At 53.0% G+C, this 23553-nt stretch overlaps 7 protein-coding genes across 7 annotated transcripts; 6 read left to right on the top strand and 1 right to left on the bottom strand.

Moving 5' to 3' along the window:
* Positions 1–1205: 1205 nt before the first annotated feature.
* INS49_000787 (uncharacterized protein) lies at positions 1206–1887 on the top strand (the record flags this gene model as incomplete). Its single annotated transcript, XM_043161623.1, has 3 exons — positions 1206–1386; positions 1551–1784; positions 1859–1887. The coding sequence occupies 3 exons, from the start codon at positions 1206–1208 to the stop codon at positions 1885–1887; spliced, it is 444 nt and encodes a 147-aa protein (XP_043030129.1).
* Positions 1888–3029: 1142 nt separating this feature from the next.
* INS49_000786 (uncharacterized protein) lies at positions 3030–5195 on the top strand (the record flags this gene model as incomplete). The annotated part of the gene is made up of 2 exons (XM_043161622.1): positions 3030–4864; positions 4925–5195. The coding sequence occupies 2 exons, from the start codon at positions 3030–3032 to the stop codon at positions 5193–5195; spliced, it is 2106 nt and encodes a 701-aa protein (XP_043030128.1).
* A 699-nt stretch (positions 5196–5894) lies between these two features.
* On the top strand, positions 5895–8845 carry INS49_000785 (uncharacterized protein; the record flags this gene model as incomplete). The annotated part of the gene is made up of 4 exons (XM_043161621.1): positions 5895–6053; positions 6129–6422; positions 6477–6586; positions 6640–8845. The coding sequence occupies 4 exons, from the start codon at positions 5895–5897 to the stop codon at positions 8843–8845; spliced, it is 2769 nt and encodes a 922-aa protein (XP_043030127.1).
* Positions 8846–9991: 1146 nt separating this feature from the next.
* INS49_000784 (uncharacterized protein) lies at positions 9992–11782 on the top strand (the record flags this gene model as incomplete). The annotated part of the gene is made up of 8 exons (XM_043161620.1): positions 9992–10094; positions 10150–10553; positions 10628–10695; positions 10761–10949; positions 11112–11131; positions 11200–11404; positions 11502–11595; positions 11651–11782. The coding sequence occupies 8 exons, from the start codon at positions 9992–9994 to the stop codon at positions 11780–11782; spliced, it is 1215 nt and encodes a 404-aa protein (XP_043030126.1).
* A 267-nt stretch (positions 11783–12049) lies between these two features.
* INS49_000783 (uncharacterized protein) lies at positions 12050–14212 on the bottom strand (the record flags this gene model as incomplete). The annotated part of the gene is made up of 9 exons (XM_043161619.1): positions 12050–12367; positions 12429–12868; positions 12928–12942; positions 13060–13386; positions 13444–13548; positions 13620–13687; positions 13745–13797; positions 13889–13960; positions 14048–14212. 9 exons carry the CDS (start codon positions 14210–14212, stop codon positions 12050–12052), a joined length of 1563 nt encoding a protein of 520 aa, XP_043030125.1.
* Positions 14213–20190: 5978 nt separating this feature from the next.
* INS49_000782 (uncharacterized protein) lies at positions 20191–21171 on the top strand (the record flags this gene model as incomplete). The annotated part of the gene is made up of 3 exons (XM_043161618.1): positions 20191–20493; positions 20597–20730; positions 20796–21171. The coding sequence occupies 3 exons, from the start codon at positions 20191–20193 to the stop codon at positions 21169–21171; spliced, it is 813 nt and encodes a 270-aa protein (XP_043030124.1).
* Positions 21172–21729: 558 nt separating this feature from the next.
* Positions 21730–23298, top strand: INS49_000781 (uncharacterized protein; the record flags this gene model as incomplete). Its single annotated transcript, XM_043161617.1, has 5 exons — positions 21730–21909; positions 21965–21996; positions 22054–22180; positions 22235–22739; positions 22793–23298. The coding sequence occupies 5 exons, from the start codon at positions 21730–21732 to the stop codon at positions 23296–23298; spliced, it is 1350 nt and encodes a 449-aa protein (XP_043030123.1).
* Between the last annotated feature and the right edge of the window lie 255 nt (positions 23299–23553).

The raw sequence follows: 23553 nt of genomic DNA, 5'->3' as shown, positions 1-23553 counted from the left end.
GTGTCGCATCACGCCTTTTGACACATTAGACGGCCTGTAGAGGGGATAGCGAATGTTGAGCATCATGCTCCTTGGGAGATAGGATTAGTATGGCGCCTTTTTCCACCTTGTGGGTAAATGTATGTACGCAGGAACATGCTGACCCATCTTCCTACATGGATGGGTAGTAACAATATTATACGGCCGTGGATCATAACATGGCGGAACAAACACCAAACAAACTCTTATTAGCCTGTTGGACTAGATGCGACACCATTGACTATGTAGATAGTATTCCACAGGCTGTGGACGTGCCAAGGCAGAAGGTCGGCAGTGGGCGATGACGATGTGTGTCGTTTCGTTGCCCCTTGACAAACCCCCCGTCCGTTGCCCCGTCAGTTTCAGCCCCACACATCTCGCTCTGCTCCTTGCTCCTTGCTGGCTCCTCCGAAGGCTGCAGTCGGGCTGGCTCTGGGCTCTGGCGGCTCGCGTCGCTCTGCTCGCTCGCATGAACAGCACAGACCACGAAGGGGCCCATAAACAGGTCCATGTCCAGGGAGACAACGCAGGACGGCGACCGCTCTTCCATTTTATTTATAAAGCACAGCTGGATCCTAAACCTCAACTCCAGAAAGCACCATCGCCAACCTCGTTACCGTCCCTCTCCCGCCATCTCCGCAATTTTCGCCGACCCCTACGACCCACAATGGTGAGTTGCGTGACCGTCAACAGACATGGCATTCCCGGACGAGCAGCAAGTGCGGCTATTGGATGGTGAGGGCTGGAAGCTGGCAGAAGGTAAACAAATGGGTGACCTGCAGCACGGATGCATTTTGCCCTCGCAGGTTCCAGTTTAGCGCCAGTCGCTCGTGTTGCTGGTTGCTGGTTGCCGGCGCCCAGCCCAAACCAAGGTTGGAGCTGTGCGACGGCGGGCAGCCAGGCACCTGGCCAGCCCGAGGAAGGCGCTTTGCTCCAACCCGTTGCCGTGCTGCCTGTGTTTGTCTTCCAGCCAAGCCAAGCCGCAGCCCGGCCGCGGGTGATCCCATCTCCAAATTTCCCAGTCCAGCCACCGCAGATACCTGCATCGCCCTTGGCACCGCCTTCTTTGTCAACACGCTACTACGGCATCACTGCACAACCTGCCTTGATCGTCTGCATCCGTCGCCAATTCCTATCATCCCCAGCTGCTGTTTCCTCCCTTTATCGGAATCGCAAACCCCGCAAGCATGTCTTCTAATCAGTACGATGCTCAGGCTTCAACCAACTACAAGGAGGCTTTCTCGCTGTTCGACAAGCGCGGCAACGGCCGTGTCACCCTCGACAACCTCGGCGATCTCCTGCGCGCCTGTGGCCAAAACCCTACCATGACCGAGATCAGGGACCTGGAGAAGAGCGTCGGCGGTGACTGTGAGTCTTGGCTCCTCCCCCAGCCACCTTTGTTTACATGGAGGCTTTCGCGCGCAACGCAAACATGCGACTTCACGCGATCCGCCCGCGTGCCTGAACAACGCACCACATGAGTTTATTCGAGGAAGGGACCATGAGGCTAATTTGTGCCTGATGATGCACAGTCGACTTCGAGACTTTCCAGCGTGTGCTGAACCGCCCCGGCGGGTTCCGCGACCCGGGCGAGCCTGACGAGTACTGCCGCGGCTTCCAGGTGTTCGACAAGGACATGACGGGATTTATCGGCGTCGGTCAGCTCAAGTACATCCTGACCAACCTGGGCGAGAAAATGACGGACGAGGAGGTGGACGAGCTGCTCAAGGCCGTCGACACCAGCTCAGGGCAGGTCAACTACACAGGTACGTTCAACTCTGCCTCCCCCGCATATATATGTACCAGGCACGACAAGATGGCTGACACGTGATTTGCGCAGATCTCGTCCGGACGATCCTTGCGAACTAGACGGGAGACAACGAACGATACCAAGGCGAGACGCCGCGGAAACGTGCGCGACAGAGGTGACTGCGCTGTATGGTGGAAGAAGAGGACATGGCATAGGAGGATATATTGCATGGATTTTGTCAGGGATTGGCCGGCGTTTACTGCTTTTGTTGCTGACGAGTGACGAGATATGCCTTGAGCAAAACAATCAAACGCTGGGTGTCCTGGATCGGCTGTTGGCCAGAACTGCCACGAGGATAGGTACAATCAATCAGACATGAAGATGTGGAGCCTGTATTGCTCGTCAACACACCCGACTCGACCTCCTGTCGAATTAGATTCTATGCGCAGTGAATGGGTCTCAGGCGTAGCACCCAACTATCTCCGCTATGATGGTACAGATTCTTGCAGATCACGGACAGGCAAGTTGGAGTTTAAATGTTGTTGAATTCCATCAGTGACAAGTGGAATGGGGACGCCAAGGCAGGGTGTAGACTGACTATGCAGCCTCACTTAGCTTACTCAAGACGAGTTCGTTCCTCCGTTCCCTCCCTCTAGGGGAGTTGGTCAGAGTTGCCTGTCTGCTTACCAGTCTGTGTTCCTGCCTGCTGCCGTCTCCCTTTTGCGCAACGAGCTGTTACCTCAGAAGCTCCAAGGACCAAAATAATAACAAGCACGACTGCATCGCAGCTGTCAACACCGCCCTCACCGCACCGAGCGTATTCAGGCTCCGAGGGAACAAAGCACCCTGCAAGGCCCGCACATACCTAGGTAGTCTGCAGGGACCCCCTGATCAGCTATAAGCACCCCGCAGTGTCCCGCAGTCGCAGCTTCCCCATCCATCGAGCTGCGGCGGCACAAGCCTCGTGCCACTCTCTCCCTTGCCTGCGCAGGAACATCCTCCGACCTCCAACGTGGCGTCCCATTTTCCAAAACGAACCCTGAAGCCGAGGGGTAAGCCGCAGAAGCCTGCAGTCCTCTTTGCCTTCTCCCTCCTCGTCCTCGCTGTCTCCATCACTCTGGCTGTCTCACGAGCTGTTCCGCGCATCTCGCTGCTCGGAACCTTTTCCCACTTGAAAGCTAGCCGTCTAGCCCAGATTCCCTTCATTACGACCTCTTCGTTTTCGACATATAGGCCCTTGGTTGCTCACCCTCCCTACGCTATGGACAAGTACAAGAAGCCCCCGCAGGCCCCGCCCACCTTCATCGGCACCAAGGAGAATATCGTCTCAGACACCAAGGCGTTGTGCGACAAGACGCGCAGCCTCTTGGACGACCTCGTGGCCAAGATCCCGGCCGACGACTCCTCCAAGACCACTTTCCAGGACGTCTTGCGGCCCCAGATCTATGACGAGAACGACTCTGCTTTGACAGCTCGCATCCTAGGGTTCTATCAATATGTTTCAAGCAACTCTGAGCTGCGTGATGCCTCTACGGAGGCTGAGAGCATCATGGACGAGTTCGCCATCGAGATGGCCACCAGGGAGGATGTCTTCAAGATTGTGGACGCTGTCTACCAGAAGAGGGACAGTCTTGGTCTAGATACAGAGGACAAGAAATTTCTAGAGAAGGAGAGGAAGAACTACATATCAAACGGACTGGGGCTTCCTGCTGGGCCACAGAGGGAGCGCTTCAAGGAAATCAAGAAGAGGCTCAGCCAGATCCAGATCGAGTTCACGAAAGCTTTGAACGAGGAGAATGGCGCAATCTACTTCACACCGGAAGAACTTGACGGAGTTCCGACTGACCTCACCGAGAGCTGGGAGAAGGGAACGGGAGAGAACGAGGGCAAGCTCCGTGTCTCCTTCAAATACCCCGATCTGTTCCCAACTTTGAAGTTTGCCAAGAATTCCGAGACCCGCCGAAAGCTCTTCATCGCGAACGAGAACAAGTGCAACAAGAACATGCCCCTGTTCAAGGAGGCCATCCTTCTTCGTGACGAGGCTGCGCGCATGCTCGGGTTCCCAGATCATGCCTCCTTCAGGATCGAGGATAAGATGGCCAAGACCACCAAGACCGTCAATGACTTCCTGGGAGACCTCCGTGTCAAGCTTGCACCTGGTGGCAAGAAGGAGACGGAGCATCTTAAGGCGATCAAGAAGGCTGATGTCGAGTCCCGCGGAGAAAAGTTCGACGGCAGCTACTACTTGTGGGACCACCGCTTTTACGATCGTCTGATGATCGAACAGGAGTACTCTATCGACGAGAACAAGATCTCCGAGTACTTTCCCTTGTCCAAGACGGTGGCTGGCATGTTGAACATATTTGAAAAGCTGTTTGGTTTTGTCTTTGTCGAACTTTCTCCCGAGGACAAGGCGGCGATCAGCCCGACCGGGAAGGCAGAGGATATCTCCTGGCACGAGGATGTGATCGTGTTCTCAGTGTGGGATGATGAAGGTGAAGGCGGCGGATTCGTTGGGTACCTGTACCTTGACCTTCACCCTCGAACTGGAAAATACTCTCATGCGGCCAACTTTAACCTGTCTCCTGGTTTCTTGCAGGCCGACGGTAAACGGCGTTACCCCGCAACTGCATTGGTTTGTAACTTCAGCAAGCCGACGCCCAAGAAACCTAGTCTGCTCAAGCACGACGAGGTGGTGACGCTCTTCCACGAGTTGGGACATGGCATCCACGACTTGGCTGGCCGTACAAAGACTTCAAGGTTCCACGGAACCTCGACAGTGCGAGATTTCGTCGAGGCTCCTTCGCAAATGCTTGAGAACTGGTGCTGGACCCCTAGCCAGATAAAGGGGCTGTCGAGCCACTATGAGACGGGAGACCAGATCCCAGATGAACTCGTCGAAAAGCTTGTTTCGACGAAGCACGTGAACGGTGCGCTCTTCAACTTGCGCCAGTTGCATTTTGGCATCTTTGATATGACTGTCCACACGCCCAAGAGTCATGAGGAGGTAGAGAAGCTGGATGCTAGTGCGGTCTACAATGATCTTCGGGCTGAGATTGCTGGCCTGCAAGGCCCGGAGTCTCTAGGCCAGGGAAGGTGAGTTGTTTCCAGCGCGAGAAGATATTCTTGATATGGAGATGCTGACTTTTTACATAGCAACTGGGGCAACGGACCAGCGACTTTCGGTCATCTTATTGGCGGCTACGATGCTGGCTACTACGGTTACTTGTCCTCTCAGGTCTACTCTACCGACATGTTCTACACCGCATTCAAGGCAGAGCCCTTGAATGGAAAGGAGGGCCGAAGATACAGGCACACTGTTCTCGAGAGGGGCGGAAGTCAGGAAGAGATGGTCACTTTGGAACAGTTCCTTGGCCGAAAGCCTGAGAACGATGCCTTCTACAAGGACCTTGGCCTTGCCAGCTGACTCGGGCAGGCCATCACCAGTCGTCTGTGACAACCTCTAGCTGTCCATGGAGCAGTGCACAGATTCGGCTTGGACGAACGGTCGTACCTCCGATATAGCCACAATATAAACAGTGAAACGCCGCAGCCTTTCCCAGCTGCATTGACATTTGGGTGAGCAATAATTCGATATTGTGACTCCGCTGTGCGTGGGTAATCCGAGAGTCGCGCAACGATGATAACATCATCGCCAAACCAAGCCCGTTTTACAGAATACAAAAAAGACTACGTACACATGTATGTATTGGGACTTGATGTGGGGCTCCAGCAGTTGAGCAGATCGACTACTGGGCCATGGTGGGGCTCCTCGTTTGTTTACTTTGGGAGCTGCAGGCCAATGGCGCGTGGGCATTTACGCCCAGGGTTGTTTGCTTTGCCTCGCCCTTACCTTTAGAGCTCCATGCTCTGCGACGCGACTTCTTGCCATCAACCCGTCCCGTGTCTTGCAACCACGATTGAGGCTTGTCTTCGCCGCGCCCTCTTACATTTGCAAAATCTTTACACGTCCAATCCCCTTTATACCGCGACTCCATACCACATTCTTGCGCCTTCAGGGCTGCTACCTTGGCTGTCCTAGCTGCACGCATGATACGCGCCGACGAACCCATAACACGACAACCTCGAGCTTCGTGAAAGCCGACCAGGCTGCAACCGCCTCACGATGTCTACCGACGACATTGATGAGTACTTCATTTACGAGAACCGCCTTGCGTCTTTCCATGGCCCGCAACGTGTCACGAAGCGGAGGGCATCGACCGCAGCCACATCCCGCGCCCCCAAGACGCTGTCATGGCCACACAAGTCTATCAAGCCTGCCGATGTGCGTATCCTCCACCCCCTGTGCCTCCCATTACTCACCTTAAAACGCGTCCTAACTCGTTTCTATTGTTTGCAGATGGCCAAGGCTGGCTTCTTCTTCCAGCCTCTCCCCAGCAACCCCGACAACGTCGTCTGTTTCCTGTGCAACAAGGCCCTCGACGGCTGGGAAGAGGACGACCGACCCCTCGAGGAGCACCTGAAGCACTCACCCGAATGTGGCTGGGCCATCACCGCCGCAGTGGAGGCCGAGCTGGGCAATTACACGCGTGAGGACCCCAGGGACGCGCTGATGTCCGAGGCCCGGAAGGCCACCTTTGCTGGACGGTGGCCTCATGAGAACAGAAAGGGCTGGAGCTGCAAGACGAAGCAGGTAAGAAGAGGCAGACACACTGCACCGAAGAGAATATGCTGACGCGTTGAACAGCTTGTTGAGGCTGGCTGGAAATACACACCAACACTGGAATCAGACGACAATGCTACTTGCACGTATTGCCACTTGAGGCTTGACGGATGGGAGAAGACCGATAAACCTTGGTATGAATATGAGCCACCTCTTTGGACGCATCTGAGGTACTGACCCGCCTTAGGGATGAGCATTATAGTCGGGCCCCGAAATGTCCCTTTTTCGCATTGATCAGCTCGAAGCCGGCCCCTAAGAAGACAGGACGGTCAAAAGCTGCCAGGAGCTCCAAGGCGTCTCGGCTTTCGTTACAGTCTGTTGCTACAGCCGCCTCAGACTTGACATCACTCGCCGATGTCACTGCAGACGTCGACGACAGCGTTCTCACGACTACGTCCACCATGACGACGGCATCTAAGGAGTCTAAGAAGACCACGAAGGGCAAGAAGGCGGCAACCACAACGAGGGCAAGAAAGACCCGTGCGAAGAAGGACGAGGCTGTTGAAGTGCCAGAAGATGGACCAGAGGAAGAGGCTGCTCCGATCCCGCCATCACATCCGAAGCCCGCAAGAGGCCGCAAGAGATCGAGCGAGGAGGTGGAAGACGCGGAGCTGACCAATGCTGAGGCACCTGCTCCCAAGAAACGTGCAGCCAAGACTCGCAAGGCCCGCGGTAGCAACGCGACCGAGGCGTCCTCGGTCGACACAGACATGCTTGACGCGCCAGAGCCCTCCAAGAAGCCAGGAGCTAAGAAGACGAGAAAGGCGTCCGGCACGCGGAAGGCATCTGGAACTCGACCCGCCAGAGAGCCATCGACTGCTTCAGTGGACTCTGCCGCGCCAGCCACTGTCCCGAATGACGACGAGATCGATAGACAGCTGGAGGCTGACCTTGAGCGTCCATTGTCGGATGACGAGGATATTCTGGCAGATCCAGATACAAAGGCGGCGGCGGCTTCTCGTGTAAAGGTGGAAGCTAGGCAAGATTCTAAAGCGGATGAGCTTCTTACTCACACTGCAAAGACTGATTTTGCCATGTTCGATCCCACTCCAGCCCAGCCCACCGATGCACAGATTGACGCGGATTTGAAAACCATGGAAGACGACATGGACGTTGATCAGAAGGACGAGACGGAAGAAATGGTAGTCCCAAAGAAGGGCCGCAAGGCGGGCACTCGGAAAGCATCGAAACAAACAACCGTTGAGAAAACTGAGGAGCCTGTGCTGCCGGTGCCCGCAAGGCAGTCACAGTCGCGTATGGATGCAGAAGCAGAAGAGCCAGACGAAATTGCAGAGGCGGATGTCAGCTTCGGGAGCAACGGCACCGTGGTCAGGAAGTCTTTGGGCAGGACGTCGCTAGGCAGGCCTTCGCTCGGCAGGACTTCGCTCGGCAGTGTGACGAGCACGACGAGCACCAAGAGTACAGCGAAGCGTGGCCGCCCAGCAAAGAAGGCGATACTGCCAGAGACCGTAAAGGACGAGTCAACTCCGGTTCCTGCTGGCCCGGATGCTGTCACGATGCCCGCTGCGGAACCCATTGAGGTCGAGGCAGCTCCCGCCCCGCTCCCGACCGAGGGCACGAAGAAGCGGACAAGCACTGGAAAGCGCGGCCGACCTCCCAAGAATCCTAAACCTGCAGATGCCGTGCCAGAGATGCCGGCTCCTATCCAGGCAGTAACCGGTCCAAAGCAACAAAATGTTACGACCGAGGTCCACGTTGAGTCGGCGACGATTCAAGAAAGCTTTTCTGCCGCAGTTGGATCCCCTCGGGTTGCTCGCAAACCTGTCCCGGCTCCAAAGGATTCGCCTTTTGCGATTCGCAATGACGAGCCCTCTGCCTCGACTTCCGCCTCCAACGCCCTTGCCGTGCCTCCCAAAACGCCACGCCATCATGCCTCTCCCGCACATTCCGCTAAACAAGCCACCATCTCGCCATCTCCTTCCCCCCAAGCGTCAGACGCAGAGAACCGTCCTCCCTCCTCGAAGCCCAACACTGCCAGCAGTAAAGGCAAGCGCATGCCTCTTGTGTCTCTTCCCGCCACAGCCACGCCCACGCGTCAGATGTCGCCTTCTAAACAGCTCTCGCCATCAAAACAAAACGTTATTGGCAGTCTGCAAAGTGTAGAGCCCTGGACGGCAGTTGATCTGGATGCCGTCTTTGGGGGATTCCACAACGACCAAGAGGACACGAATGGCGCAGCTGACCGTTTCTTTGCTAAGGGCGGCGAGCTCACGGAGCAAGAGCGTAACATGACTGTCGAGGAGTGGATTTACTATAACGCCGGCCAAGCTGAGCAGAAACTCAAGTTTGAGAGTGAAAGCATGGTGATGGCGTTCGAAAAAGAAGGGACCAGGGCTATGAGGGCCCTTGAAGGCCTGGTTGTCGCTGAATAAGAGACGACACTAGGCTTATCAGAAATACCTGTTTGTATATTGTATTGGACTACCATGTTGAGCTTATCACATCACCACGTTGAGGTGTGGAGTTGCACAAGAATGGTGTTCTCGGAGCTGAGGGGAAATTGTCTTGTCATTATAATGAGTCTGACAAATAATACGAGAGGGCAAAGATGGCTCGGCCTGATGGCAGGACTTGGTCTCTGGCTTGGGCTTTGCTGTCCCTACCCTCGGCCAGCAACCACGGAAGATGACTTAGAGACTTCTATGGTTGGATCTGGTACGGAAATGGCTGGTCTCTTCCAGGCTTGCCGCTGGGCAACGAAGGTTAAGGTGATCGTCGGGTCCGGACTGCGTCCATGCGGCTTGAGCTCTTTTGCGAGTGGTAATACGCAATGAAGGTGCTCGCCGCTGCTATTCGCGCGTCAACTGGCTAGGCAGCTCGCTCTTGTTCTTTCTCAGACTGGTTGTGTGGATTCGAAGCGTTGCATGGCAAAGGCGTTGATTGTTTGACATATGTATTTCCCGTTGTTGTCATTGTTACTTGATGGATACTCTTGGGTCTGCTGCTGACCGTTTGAGGACGCGAATGGAATTCGATACGTTCAGTCCACGCTTTCTCTACTTTTGAGGCGACATAATTGTGCTGCATGTCTCATGTCCTCATTCTCTACCTGCTCTGTTCTCACAGTGAGCGAAAACACTTTGTTGTAAGCGTAAGCTTGCACACTGACTTACCCCGAATCGTAGACTGTCAAGTACGTCTTCTGTCTGCGGACCGTGGCACTTGTACGTTGAGGTCAACATCTGCGAGGTGTGTCAACAAGAGCGAACAATCAGGACTGCGTTTTCCAGCGCCACGAGTTACCTTATTGGAGTATGCATGCAAAATTGGTCGGGGATGCAGACTAACTCTGCAAGCCAGCAGTGAGTGGTTGGGTGGGAACAACGCCGAAAATGCAACAGTCGCACTGAGCGTCCCGTGGGTTGCATGTTCACGGATACGATGGTGAAGTGACCTGTTAAATGTCGTCAGGCATTCCGACTCTCGGGTTCGTCCACCAGAGTATAGCCCGGTCATATAAGATTCATGTCTCGAGCCAAACTCTGTTTGCAATATTTTCTGGTACCTATTCCACAGCAATGAAGATGATCTTAATGCTCCGCCTCCTCCTCCTGGCATCAATGATAGGGTGCCGCGCCCACTCGCCCAAGATAGCTGCCATTGTCGCCAGAGCTCATCGAGGTGCGATATCTGGGAATAGAAGCTCCTCTCACGCAGGTGGTTGACCTGCCTTTAGATGGGATTGACTTGCCGTCCCTTCCTTTCGCCGAAGCAGCCTTCCAGTCCATTGAAGTTATCAGTCGGGCAAATACCACCGAACTAGATTTTACCAATGCGACAAGAGTCGATACTCATGGCCAGTACTTCGTCTCCTTTTGCTCATCCGTAACCATCGGAATCGTTTTCCTGACTGACGACGAAACAGTGCACGCAGTTCCGGACTTCTACTATGCTCTTGTTCCGGACACCGGGGGCAGGCCAACTCCTGCTTGGGATGTGGCTACACATTTACGATTCATGGCCAACCATAGCATTTCTCATGCAGTCCTTTCCATTTCAACACCGGTTAGCAATGTATTTCTGGGAAACCAGACTTTGTCTATTGGACTTGCAAGGCTATTGAATGAGTGGCTGGCCGAGGTGAGTGCATGGGTCCCAATTAATAGCCCTACAAGTGTCTATCGAGGGCTGCTAACGATGACGACTTCCATCAGCTTGTGCAGGCGTTCCCAAAGCGGTTCTCCTTCTTTGCTGTCGCGCCGTTGCCATACGTCAGCGCATCGTAAGCAGTCCCCGGACCTCGTTTCCCAGCACAGTGAGAATACTGTCTCTGAAGTCACCATGTAGTATGACTGAAGTCAACTACGCCCTGCAAGAACTTCACGCCAGGGGGGTTGGCCTCCTGACGAACCATGAGGGGCTTTATCTAGGCCATCCCGATCTCCGCCCGTTTTTCGCTTCTCTCAACTCGACCTCAGACAGGTCACCACCTATATTCGTGCATCCGACGTCACCGTTTCTAAGGATCAACGGGAGGTGAGTCGCCTTCGTGAGAACTAACTATGCAGCCGCGCCAGATAGCCGTGTCCTGCCCGACTCTATGCTTGACTACAAACAAGCAACGTTGCATTTATCAATTATATTCAAAAGCACAAGTACTTTTCAACGATCCAATCACTAATTCTATGTCCTGAATAGCTTAGTCGAGGCCAATCCAAGTAAGTAATCGTATCACAACATTGAAATTCGTCAGATACGAGGACCAGTGATTCTGATACAAGAGCAGCTCTTTATCCTACGGGTCTGGTCGAATATTATTTTGAAACCGCCCGGACCATGTTGGACTTGACGCTGACTCAAAGCTTTGTGAACTTTACAAACATCCGGTGGCTGTTCTCTCACTGCGGAGGGGCGTTCCCTCCCATTGAGGACCGAGCTCTAAAGCTCCAGCCGGCCATTGAGGTGCCCGCTAAGGCCGTCTATGGATCAAGGTACATGAGCTTCTTTTTCTGGAACATAGGAGCTTGCTTAGCTGCCGAAGGAGACCACAAGAACTGCATCTTTTCTTCCACTGATCTTCTCCCCTAGAGTCTGGTACGACAGCGCGGGCCCGACTTACTTTGCCCAAGTAAAAGGGCTCTTAGGATATGGAGTTCCGACGTCACAGCTAGTCTTTGGATCGGTAAGTCAGAGTTTACTTTGCGGCGATTGTAGGTTGCTAATGCCATTACTGATAGGACTATCCGTACGCACCTGGAACTTACGATTCAGGAATCGGTGCCATCCAGGAGGCGGAGTTTTTGTCCGATCAGGAGAAGGAAGCAGTGTTCTCAAGTAATTATGAAGCAGTCTTGGGTGAAGTGATGTAGATGCGTAATTTCCAGAGCATGCTACAGGCTTTTGCTGGAAAACGAATTCTTCAGGATATTTGAGTCTTATGTTTATAGCTCTAACACACAGAATGGCTCCTTTGGTCAGACTGGTAAAATACAGATCTTGTGTAGCCAGAGTTTCTTCCATACCCTTGTTGCACGTGTTTCTCTCGTACTTCGTATGTTCTAAAGGCTGCCGCTGCCTGAGCGGTGCGAAGTGGCGCAGAAATTTTGGGATACATGTCGCAGTAGTGCAGAGTAATGTTAGGCGTGCCTGTGATGAAGCCCATTGGCGCTGCGTTTTAGCCGCTCAAATGTAAGAGGCTTGGGATGGGGGACGTACATGACGACCACGACAACGGTGAATATGATGTACATAAGGGGAAGAGGCCAGGGGGTCTCAGCCAACTTGTTTGTCTTGCCCGTCGCGAGCAGCGTGACAAGACACAGCCCGACGCCCATGAGTCCTATTACGACTGAGCGCAATATGTTGAACACAGCCCAGCCCTGCCTCTTCGAAACGCCGTGGAGAATGGTAAGTAGGATCAGCATTACGCCGGCTGATAGGAAGGCGTAGATGAACTAACTTTTGTCAGTGTATTCTTTTCGGGGAGACTTGGATCGTACATCCGAGACCGCTTACCACAAGGTTGAACTTCTTGCCGATATAGCTGGCAACTGACATGGCGGACAAGCGATCGCGTTTGATGCCGCTCATCCCAAAATTGCTCAACACTGAGTTCATGACAGAACACAAGAGATCCTCCCTGTCAATGAGCCAATGGTCCGTAATTGTTGAATTGCCACGGGAAAATCCGACCCTGCTGACAGGCGTGCCACCGTTCCTTAATATTTGCCCCCATAGCTCATCTGGGAGGTGCGAGATATCATTCAGCCTCGACATGACCTTGTTCACTGCGACCATTACGATGAGTAGAGAAAAGTGGAACGGCGCGCGAAGCATCGCCCAAAGAAGCTGTCGGCGGGAGGCCATGTGGTTGGGATGCATCCAGTCGAAATAGATCTGGAAGATCAGGTAGATGGCCACAAATCCTGACACGAATACAGTCCACATGGATATGGCTGGAGTTGTTCACGCATTAGTTAAGATGCTTGGGGCAACAAGGGCTGTGGAAACTTACTCCATTCGTGCCATCCTAAAGTTGCTTCTATCGTGGAGACGTTCTTGGCAAGTTTAATGATTGCTCCAAACCAAGGTTAGCTTTGAGAAATTGTTTTTATGTGAAGCTTTTTCGCCTAGTGACGAGACGTACCTTCACCGAGGATGATGAGCGTGAGAAGATTGAGCCTCTCCGCCAAATGGGACCCCTCAAAGCTGACAACTTTGTACTTTCGAACCATAGAGACGGCCAAGTTCCCTACTATCTCCAACATGGAAATGACAAACAGCACATCGTGAGTCGCCGGTTGGTTCGAAGAGCTGGTAGCGCCTAGAATGCCGGCATAGCAGATGGCCGCAGCGAGAGGAATCGACACTGTTATGAGCATCGGCACCCGGGCCTTCCTGTAATGTCTCAAATGCCAGAGGATGATGGCATTCTGTGCGAACAGAACAAGTCGAGATAGCATCAGTGTCGCGGCTGACACCTCGTTAGCTCGGCGGAAGACGGCTCAGCCTCGACCAAGCGCGAACTCACCCAACGTCATGGAAACGCCCGTCATCTTGTGCAAAGCGTTGAAAAAAGGGGCCACCTCGGTAAAAGATATCATGACCGCAAGGTGCAAGGCCAAGACAATACGTTCTACGTTCGTGAAAGTCCCGTTAGCAGAAATGTACCAGGCTGACGTCTGAAGAACGCTCGCTGCTGCTTACCTGTCCAACTATCTGCGAGAAACCTCACATCATAAATGACCACTAGAAACCAAGTAGTCCAAAGAAGACTGGGAGCACTGTCAGCTCATGGTCGTCTGTTGGCAAGATCCCTTCTCTGCACTTACAATTCAAATTCAATGTATGACGCCAAATCTTTCAACTCAATTATTTCGTGGGTCTAGAACCTCAGTCAGCATACGCGCTATTCGGGTCGCTCATCATGTACTGAGCTTGCATCTTCTGGATTGAACAAGATGAAGCAAACGTACCGATGGGAAAATATTGAGCGTGGCCACGAACCAGAGGTCGAAAAACAGTTCCAGTAATGTTGCACTTTCTCTCTAAAATGATCAAAGTTCGTTAACACCTGGACTTTTTCCAGATATATCCAGAGAATCAAGGGACAACCCGGGTCGAGTATGACATACCTTGACGATCTCAGGCTGCGACTCAAGGTAGATGGACATATCATCTACTCCCGAGTCTCTCACTGGGTGCATTGTAGAGCCATGGTCGTCTTTTGAGTCTCCATGAGCCTCGGTAGGACTGCCATGCTCCTCGTCCTTCGACCCGGGCGCATCCAATTTAAGCATCAAGCGCAGCTTGTGTGTGTGGTACGCGAATGTCGACATCCGCGGCATGTTACTCCTGATACCATGACTGGGCCCTGCCAGAGTCGTCAACTTGGTGATTAGACGCCATTTTTTTGGGGAAAAAAAGACAATCGCTTGGTCAAGTTCAAACCTGAAGAAACGAAGAACGGAGCTCAGGGCAAACCGGCCCTGGAATGATTCTACATCGACTCTAAATTTGTTGTGTCTTCTGGCGACCATCTTATGGAAAGCCAAGAAGGCATCGAATATTACTTCATCTTGTGTTTGTTCATTGTGCACTCGGGGTTCAGGCGCGCCTTGCCGACGGCCATGCGAGTCCTTGCTGAGTCCTCAGTGCCGTCGGCTAACACGACCCTTTCCAGTGATCGATAATACGTGGCGCGATCCTGCACATCGTTCTTGGCCGTCCCGTTCGACCCAGTTCGTCACCACCTTCCTGTGCTATCTTCCCACTTATCATTTGCCAAGCGGTAGGCCGTTGATCTCATCACAATTGCAGGATGCTTGGCAGCCAGCGACGAGGAGGAACCTGCCCCTGAGTCTAACCGCCTCGCGCGAAGTCAACCCAATTCTAGGGGCCCGAACCACCGGAGCTCTAGCACGTGGATAATTCCCAGACCCTCAAGTGCGTAATGTTCCGCTCGGAATAATGTCCAGGCAGTGGTGAGCGGGAGGCTGGTACTGGTGGAATCATCTGGGAAGCCCACGCTTATTTCGTTTAGGCAGTGAACGAAGTAAAGTAGAGGGTTCGAGAAACCAGTGCAAAGGGCACCAGGAACATTGTCACATCCGGTGAGGATACTGTTCGTGCCGCGCAGCCGGGGCGTTTGCTGCTAAGACCGCTTCAGAGAATAACGGCCAAGTGCGTAATGAGGCGGTATTGAGGGTGGGGCCGCGTGGCCATCATGAGGTTCACTCAATCCAGAAAGCTTGTCTTGACTTGGATCGTCCGAAGTTCCAAGCCATATATGCTTTGCCACCTTGTTAATTCCCCGACAGACCGTCCGATGTTGGCGGCCGAAGTGGGCGTGAACGGGTAACGCATATCCGGGGTCCTAGCGGGGGGACATATATAGACGCGACCGCCCCAAACTTAACCTAGTGGCAGTGACAGTACGATTGCAAAGTAACATGCCATCCCATCTCGATGCGTCTTATGACAGCAGCGAGAAAATCGAAACCACCGTGATTATGCCTACATAGCTAGATAATTTGCAGTGAAACTAGTTGACAATCGTCCACCTTGCACCAGAGATCCCAAAAGTCGGGTGTGCCATGGCCGCACAGAAACAAAGGCCCCTTGCATGTCTCGACTTACAAAAGATTTCATATCTGTAGCCCCAAGAAATACGTTTGACGTTGTGCGTACACAGACTGAGATCATACGTGTGAGGTCAACATTCCGTCAACAGCGCCTGCCCGCGATCTTAACTTTCCCGGTCACTTTCGCCTCCCCAAGAATAGCATCGTTTGCGGTATAATCTGCAGAGTTTCGTTTTACCCTGCAAGCACGGTCCACATTACGCCGGTCAGAGATATATGAACAACGTAGATGCGTTGGTTCTGCCGGCCTTTCCGTCAAGAACCAACAGGTGATCCTTGGCAATAACTGACGTCGTGGCTACCTGGGTAGTCTCAGCGTGTTACGCGTAAATATCCAGGCAGAGTCTAGACTGTGACTGAGAGCAGCCTCATTGGCACACTGAGAATGTTCTCCAGGCTGTGTAGCACCATATCGCCGTGGCGGCGGCGGCGGGAGAACACCTGCACCCTTCCAACCTGAGAACAACATAAGCATCGAGTTCGGGATCGAGATGGTCCATAAAGAAGTCGGCACCCGGCACAAGTGTTGCACCAAAAGTGTGCACTCATTCTCCTCGAGGAACGCCAAGCCGGTGGCGAGCTGATCAAGCCAGTTGGACTTCGACGGCTTTGCCAGGTAAGTTATGACGCGCGCACGCACTACTGGTGCCCACCAGCTTATAATTCGACTTGAATGGCACTTGATTCTCGGCTCATACTCAAGCCGGACTGACTACCGGGCCTACCTGGCCGTGCTTATCCAAGCGGCATGCAGTGCCTGCGCCAGTTCGTCTCCAGTGTAATCAAGTTTCAAGCAACAAGAGATAAATTGTTGTGTAAGTTTGTAACTAGAATTAAAATTTTTAGCATTATAACAGCGTGCTAAATGGGCAGGGGAACGAATAGAACGAATATTGGATGTTGGGAGAGAGAGCGAGTCCCGAGCCCATTGTGAGAATTACTATGGACGGAAGGCAAATATTTGGGCAGCCCAGGCCGTCCAACATTTCAAGAAGAATGATCTTCAATTTCCTAAAACAGAGAACAGTGATGAATAGGTCTATGATTTTAAAGGCTGGGGCTTTATATAGTGAGCTGAATTGGCAGGTTCAATGACGACTAGTCTGATGGAGACGAAGTCGCCTTGACACATAGACTAGCATTAGGAATTACCCGTGAGCTCTGGGTTCTGATTGTGTCTCCCACTCGACCAGTTCGATGTTCATGTGTCGCGTAAGAATTTCCCACTTGAGTCTTCAAAATGAAGGACGACTAATAAAAATCAGGATGAAATAAATTGGTGTCACAAATCACACTCAGGGCAACAAGGAGTCGAAATGAAAAATGAGGAAAGGACAAATAGGGGAGGGATAACTGGCTTGACCTGGTTGCGACAAATAATACAAGTGAGCAATTGAAGCTCCGCCAGTCTTGACAGGCTACCCCCAAGCAGTATTGATTAGCCACCCCTCATGATCTGGATGTTGTGCCAGACTACGTAAAGGTGTCCCATGTAAGGCATGAGAGACGGGATGAGCGTGGCTCTTCAAGCAGCATCGGCCGCCGCCCCAATGTTTCGTCGTCATTCCATGAAGTCTCTGACAGATCAAGCCAAGGACATAACGGCCGGTAGGCATTTAATTATATGTGTACCTATAATTGAAGACATTGCCTTCGTATCACGGAAAGAGATGAAGAGATTGAGAAGAGCAACGGGCTAGGTGAAGATTAGGAAAATCGCCAGGGCGAGAATAACAGTATCGAATTTGTATGAAGGTCCGGGTCCATACCAGATCCGAAATAAACGTGAAAATACTTTTCTGGCCCAAATAATCTAACCCGTCCATTGTCCCCAACCTGATCCATGAATTCTGTCAGTAACCCTTCTGGTGAGCCGCACCTGGGCTCGCTCCTAAATTTTGTCCTTGACAGCCACACATGAGTTTTGATGTCGAGAGAATTGGTTCTACAGGTTCGAAGATGCTGACAAGATGTTCACGAAACTTGTATTTCCTCTCATACTGTACAGAAGGGGAGAAGGACAATAAACAAAATCAAGATATACTGGGCCACCCCAGCGCCGCCTCAAAGCTCGAGCGGATACACCGACGGGGCCCGAGGAGAACGACTGAGCTCTCCTGGTATGAAACTGGACAGAGAAAAAGGAAATGACGGATCTTATGCAAAATGTGACGCAGGTAGGGAAAATTGTTTCTCCCGCCTTGTTGATTCATGGAATATTTTACGAGCACCTCGACTGCTTGTACTCGTCGCTTACGACGCTGGCATGGGTGACTGCCTCAAGGTCTGCCGACGGCTTTATCTTTCTTTGTCTACTACCAAGCCGTCTGGGCACGCAATATGCTTCTGAAAATACGACTCGACTGTTTTTTTTTTTTTTTTTTTTTTTTTTTTTTTTTTTTTTTTTTTTTTTTTTTTTTTTTTCTTTTTGGCGCACTGAGGGCCGGATGTGGCGCAATTGCCATCTTGCACGTCACGTTCACTGTGGCGGAGAAAAGCACGGAAAACATGCATGGCCTCGCAAGAATGATGTACGCCTTTCCTTCGTATCGAATCGCGCATGGAGAAAGGAGTCGGGTTGAATCGAGATAAACACTGGTCGATTCCATGAGTGGAGTCCATCAATCAGTACTGAAGACAATGCCGTCTACTTCACGCTTGGCTGTGCTTAGTGGACTTGGTCTAACACCTTGTTTGAGTATTTGCTGCGAACACAACAGGTTGCTTTTCATCACTTTCCTCGCACCCAAAAGCTTGGAAATATGACAACCTTCAACGGTTCCCAGTTCTCAAACCAAGGACAGTGGGTCCAACGTTCTGGAAAGCGGGAGATCGTCGAGGGCCCAGAACTCGTCCGGCCCGCGATCGTCCAGGCTATCACGCCTTGAATAATGAGCGGCTCCAAGCCGAACTATTAGGTATACAAGGTTGATGGCCCGGCATAGTCAACGGTTTCATGCACAAGATACTATGCATGCAGGGACCCATATTAATAGGGCTGCTCGAGTAAGGACTCGAGCACGCGAGCGTTCGTTTCCTGTGGCGCGTTCGTTCCCTGATTGTTGTTGTGACGTTAATAAGCTCAGCCCTCAGCCCCGAGCCCCGACGACGTTGAAAGTTGAAATATCAAGGAATATCAACGCCATTGGCGTCGTCCGACACGAAGATGATCTCATACAGATAGAAGCACAACAAAATATATGGTTAGTTTGGCACGGGTCATCGTTGCCCCATTTCTAGCGCGAGGCAACGTTGTGCGGCCCAGGGCAAAAGAGGAAGGTGTCCAGGGGACGTATGGCTGGGTCAGATGAGGTGCGACGCACGCGAGCCTTGAACAGCATTGCTAACTCGGGGTGTCTGCAGCTGTCGGTCACGACCCCTGGCACCTTGGCGCCCAGCGACACAAGCTTTTGACAAGGGATCTTGGCGAGTTGCCCCAGGCTGTTAGCTCCCACACAAGCACTCTGATGAACGGTTGTCAAGGCCGATCGGCAGATGGTAGTGTCTGGGCTGCAGAACCGCGCGGCCTGCGTCTGACGCTATTCCGAACTTCCCATGGAGGGAGTATTGCCGTGGCTTGCGTCCCATTGTGTGATGTCGATGGTCTGATAGCAGTGTTTTCAAGATTGAGCGTGGTGCTGCTGGGCCTCTCAATGCTGACGAGATATGGCTTCACGTCAACGTCTTACGAGAATAAAACAACCTGTGTATGCATTGGCGACATCACGCACTTGATAGCGCACCAGTCGACTGTCCTGACGAAAGCGTCCTGCTGGCCATTCACGGGGCGCGTTGATAGCACTAGGAGGAGTAGCCCCTCTCGAATCCCCTGCAAATGGCCTGCTGCGTTGTATCTGGAGGTTCCCGGAAATCAAGACGTGGTGAGGTCCAGCAAGATTCTGCCTCCCCCGGGCGCCACCACCACCCCGAATGCTCCCATCTCCCGGACCCCGCCCGGCCTATGGATCCTAGCCTTGGCTAGATCTGCCGGCCGAGTCCAGAATTATCACATTGATTGGTGGACATGACCACCGGGGACACAGCATATGTTGCGATGCTGATGGGGTTCCCGTATCTCATATCTCGTACGGCGGCTCATTGGACCGCGGGACTGTGTGGATGTTGATCTTCGATCTTTCTGGTCCACACCTTTAAGCTTGATATCAAGCTTGGTGGGATGGCGCCAGTGCTTTGATATCCCTGCCCAGACGTCCTGTCAACACCACGCTGACCAGCCAGAGAGAGAGAGGCTCTGCACTAGACATTGTTCGGTTGACTTTCTTTCATGAATCGGGAAGGTGGTAGTAAACATTTAACGCGCTGCTGTGGCACCATATGGGGCAAGACAGCCTCATTCGATATCTCTCTGGCCTCGTAATGTCGCGTTGCAGCCCGGGTCACCGGCGCCACGCCTCGTGACAAGTACGTAGAGAGATGCATGAGTGCAGCTGCTCGTCGATCACGCAAGTCCTCGATCACGAAGAGCTCAGGTACAAAGATGCTGTAATGCCCTCGTCGTAGATATCAGATGCTCCTCTTCACCAGCGGCCTTTGAGCACCCACCAGATCCAGGACTAACAGTTGTCTCCTCGTCTTCCTCTTTGCACCAGTCGGAACCAGTCACCGCCTTCAAAATGAAGTTCTCTGCTCTTGCTACCGTCGCCCTTGGCGCTGAGGTTGCCCTCGCTGCCCGTTGGACAGAGAAGCGTCGTGAGCGCCACGCTGCCCGCGCGGCGTCCCGTCAGACCAACCCGCTTCTCCCTGCTACGGAAGTCGACGGTCTTCAGGTCGAGGCTTTCACCAACGAGACTGCCCATGCCGAGTACTCCTCTAACTGGGCGGGCGCTGTTCTCATTGGCACTGGCTACAAGTCGGTTACGGGCACCTTTGTTGTGCCGACCCCTTCCAAGCCTTCTGGAGGTAGCTCCAGCACTGAGGTCAGTTTCCGAAAGCCTTTCCGCGAATTGATTGCTATCATTGAAAATCACGGCGTGCTGAGGGGCTTTCCGGAGTAAAACATGCTGACTCGGAGCGATACAGTATGCTGCCTCAGCGTGGGTTGGCATCGACGGTGACACTGCCACGAATTCGATTCTCCAAACCGGCGTCGACTTTTATGTCCAGGGCTCCACGATCAGCTTCGATGCTTGGTATGAGTGGTACCCCGACTATGCGTAAGTTGCTACACCATCCCCGGGAACAATTCTGAGATCCATGATAAGGCTAACCCGCGTTGCAGCTATACCTTCAGCGGTATCAGCATCTCGGCCGGTGATACTATCACCGTGACTGTCACAGCTACTTCCACCACAGCTGGAACCGCTGTCGTGAAGAACGTGTCGAAGGGTACCTCGGTCACCCACACTTTCACCGGCCAGACCCGTGCTCTGCAGGAGCTCAACGCCGAGTGGATCGTGGAGGACTTCTCCTCTGGCGGTTCTCTCGTGCCATTTGCCGACTTCGGCACCGTGACCTTCACCGGAGCCTCTGCCAGCGGATCTTCCGGCACCGTGACTCCCTCCGGAGCGACTCTCATCGACATCAAGCAGAACGGAAAGGTCCTGACCAGCTCCTCTGTCTCCGGCTCCTCTGTCACAGTCGAGTACATCGGTTAGACCAGACAGGGTCTATAAGCGCATACATGAGATGTGCTGTTGGGATGGATTCGGGTGTCGAAGCCGGGGTTCCGGCCGAGGAGACTGAGATGTCGGGGTAGCCGGAGATGAGGGGTTTGAATGCTGCTGTTGTATTTATCTTCTCGTCAGTTGGGTCTGGCCATGGCCGGACATGGCAACTTTTGGAATACATGAAGATCCTGCCCCGCTCTACATTGTGTTGTGTTCCCCAGAGGCTGCGAGTTGGCGAATTGGTTTTGTTGTAATCGACAGAAGAAGACGCGAAGAAGCGCATGTTAGGCCAGCTTGACCCAAGTATTGCTGGGTAGGCATCTAGAGTGTACAGTCAGACGGCTCCGGGCCGTCCCTCCACCGAGTGGCCGAAGCTGCTGTGGATGCCGCAGCGACCCCACTGAATGACGCTAGTCTTCCGGGGCACTCAGTGGACCTCGGCTCCCAACCACCGTGTCTGCGATCTCGGCCAGCGGTCCATGGATGGAGAGGGTTCGCTTCTCCTGTAAGTCCTGCATTGTTGGTTTCCCAATGTGGACACCAAGAATGGCTTCCAGCAGTTTGTCGACGGTGCTGAGGTCCTGCAAAGGTGTGCGGCCATGTCTGTCTCAAATATCGAGTGTCGGCAGGTCCCAGGCTGGTCTCGCTCGGCACTCCTCAACGGCTGCCGGCTTGCTGCCTCTCCAAGGTTACCGGGTGCTTGACATGACCCGTGTGTTGGCAGGTGTAAGTTGGCCTCTGCGTGTCAAGCGCCAGTTGTTTTACTGATTCAATGGTGTAGCCTTACTGTACACAGATCCTCGGTGACCTCGGGTAAGTCCCTCTTCGTCGTGCAACCACTTCCGGCCCGTGGATGCTGAGTTTATCCAGTGCTGAGGTCATCAAGATCGAGCATCCAGTCCGCGGTGATGACACAAGGGCCTGGGGTCCTCCGTATGCAAAGTACAGAGAGGGCTCGGAGCACCAGGGGCCCGGGGAGTCGGCTTACTTTCTAGGTGTGAGCAATTGACTCCCTGGATCTGTCAACAGCCCAGAAACTGACCCTGCAAAGGTAAATCGGAATAAGAAGTCATTGGGCTTGTCCTTTCAGGATCCTGCCGGTGTAGACATTCTCCACAAGCTGGCGGCCAAGTGCGACATCCTTGTCGAGAATTACATCCCCGGAGCGTTGAAGAAATACGGCCTGGACTTCGATACCATCCACAAAATTAACCCGGCCCTGATCTATGCCTCCATCACCGGATACGGCCAGAGCGGCCCGTACTCGCAAAGAGCAGGTTATGATGTGATGGTGGAGGCAGAATTCGGCTTGATGCACATCACCGGCGCCCGTGATGGTCCCCCAGTCAAGGTCGGTGTCGCTGTCACAGATCTGACCACGGGTCTGTACACGAGCAACTCCATCATGGCTGCTCTTCTTGGCCGTCAGAAGTCGGGCAAAGGGCAGCATCTGGATGTCTCCTTGAGTGACTGCCAGACTGCCACCCTGGCCAATATTGCCAGCAGTTGCCTCATCAGTGGCGAGAAGGATACAGGGAGATGGGGCACGGCACATCGTGAGTCCACCGGATTCCGCGTTGTTTGTCCTCGTTTTGGCTAACGTGTGCAGCATCAATTGTCCCGTATAAAGCCTTCAAGACGAAAGACGGCGACGTTCTCTTTGGTGGCGGCAATGACCGATTGTTTGGTATCCTGTGCGACGGCCTGGGCAAGCCGGAGTGGAAAGACGACCCGAAATTCAAGGTCAACTCGCAGAGAGTCGCGAATAGGGACGAGCTCGAGTCAGAGATCGAAAAGGTTTCGACGCAAAAGACCACGAAAGAGTGGCTGGATGTCTTTGAAGGAAAGGGAATGCCCTACGCCGCGGTGAATGACGTCCAAGGGACGTTGAACCATGAGCACACCCTGGCACGCAACATGGTCATAGAGGTTGATCATGAGGACTGCGGTCCTATGAAGCTGGTCAACACCCCGATGAAGTTTTCCGAGAGCAAGCCTGGGCTTCGAAGTCCACCACCGACCCTAGGACAGCATACTGATGAGGTGTTGCGGGACCACGTTGGCTTGGATGAGGCTCAAATAAGGAGCTTGAGAGAGAAGGGCGTGGTCAATTGAGACTACCCCCCCCCCCATGTGTGAAAAATACAGGTATTGGTCGTTGATAGATGCCCCTGACACCTCGATAAATATTATAAAGTTCTGTCTGTTAATTTTCAGTAAATGAAGGGTCTCACGAATGATCTCCCATCATCGCCACCTGCATAGACTAACTGATGGAGTTGTTTCCTGATCTTACAATGGAAAAGTGACAGACGCATCATTTATCGTTTGGGCTGAAGATTCATTCGTTCCTGAAAAAATCAAGTGTCG

This window comes from Diaporthe citri (assembly GCF_014595645.1).
Source record: "Diaporthe citri strain NFHF-8-4 chromosome Unknown scaffold_1, whole genome shotgun sequence".
NCBI lineage: Eukaryota > Fungi > Ascomycota > Sordariomycetes > Diaporthales > Diaporthaceae > Diaporthe > Diaporthe citri.
The sequence above is the reverse complement of the archived record's forward strand: the minus strand, read 5'-3'. Positions and strand labels throughout refer to the sequence as shown.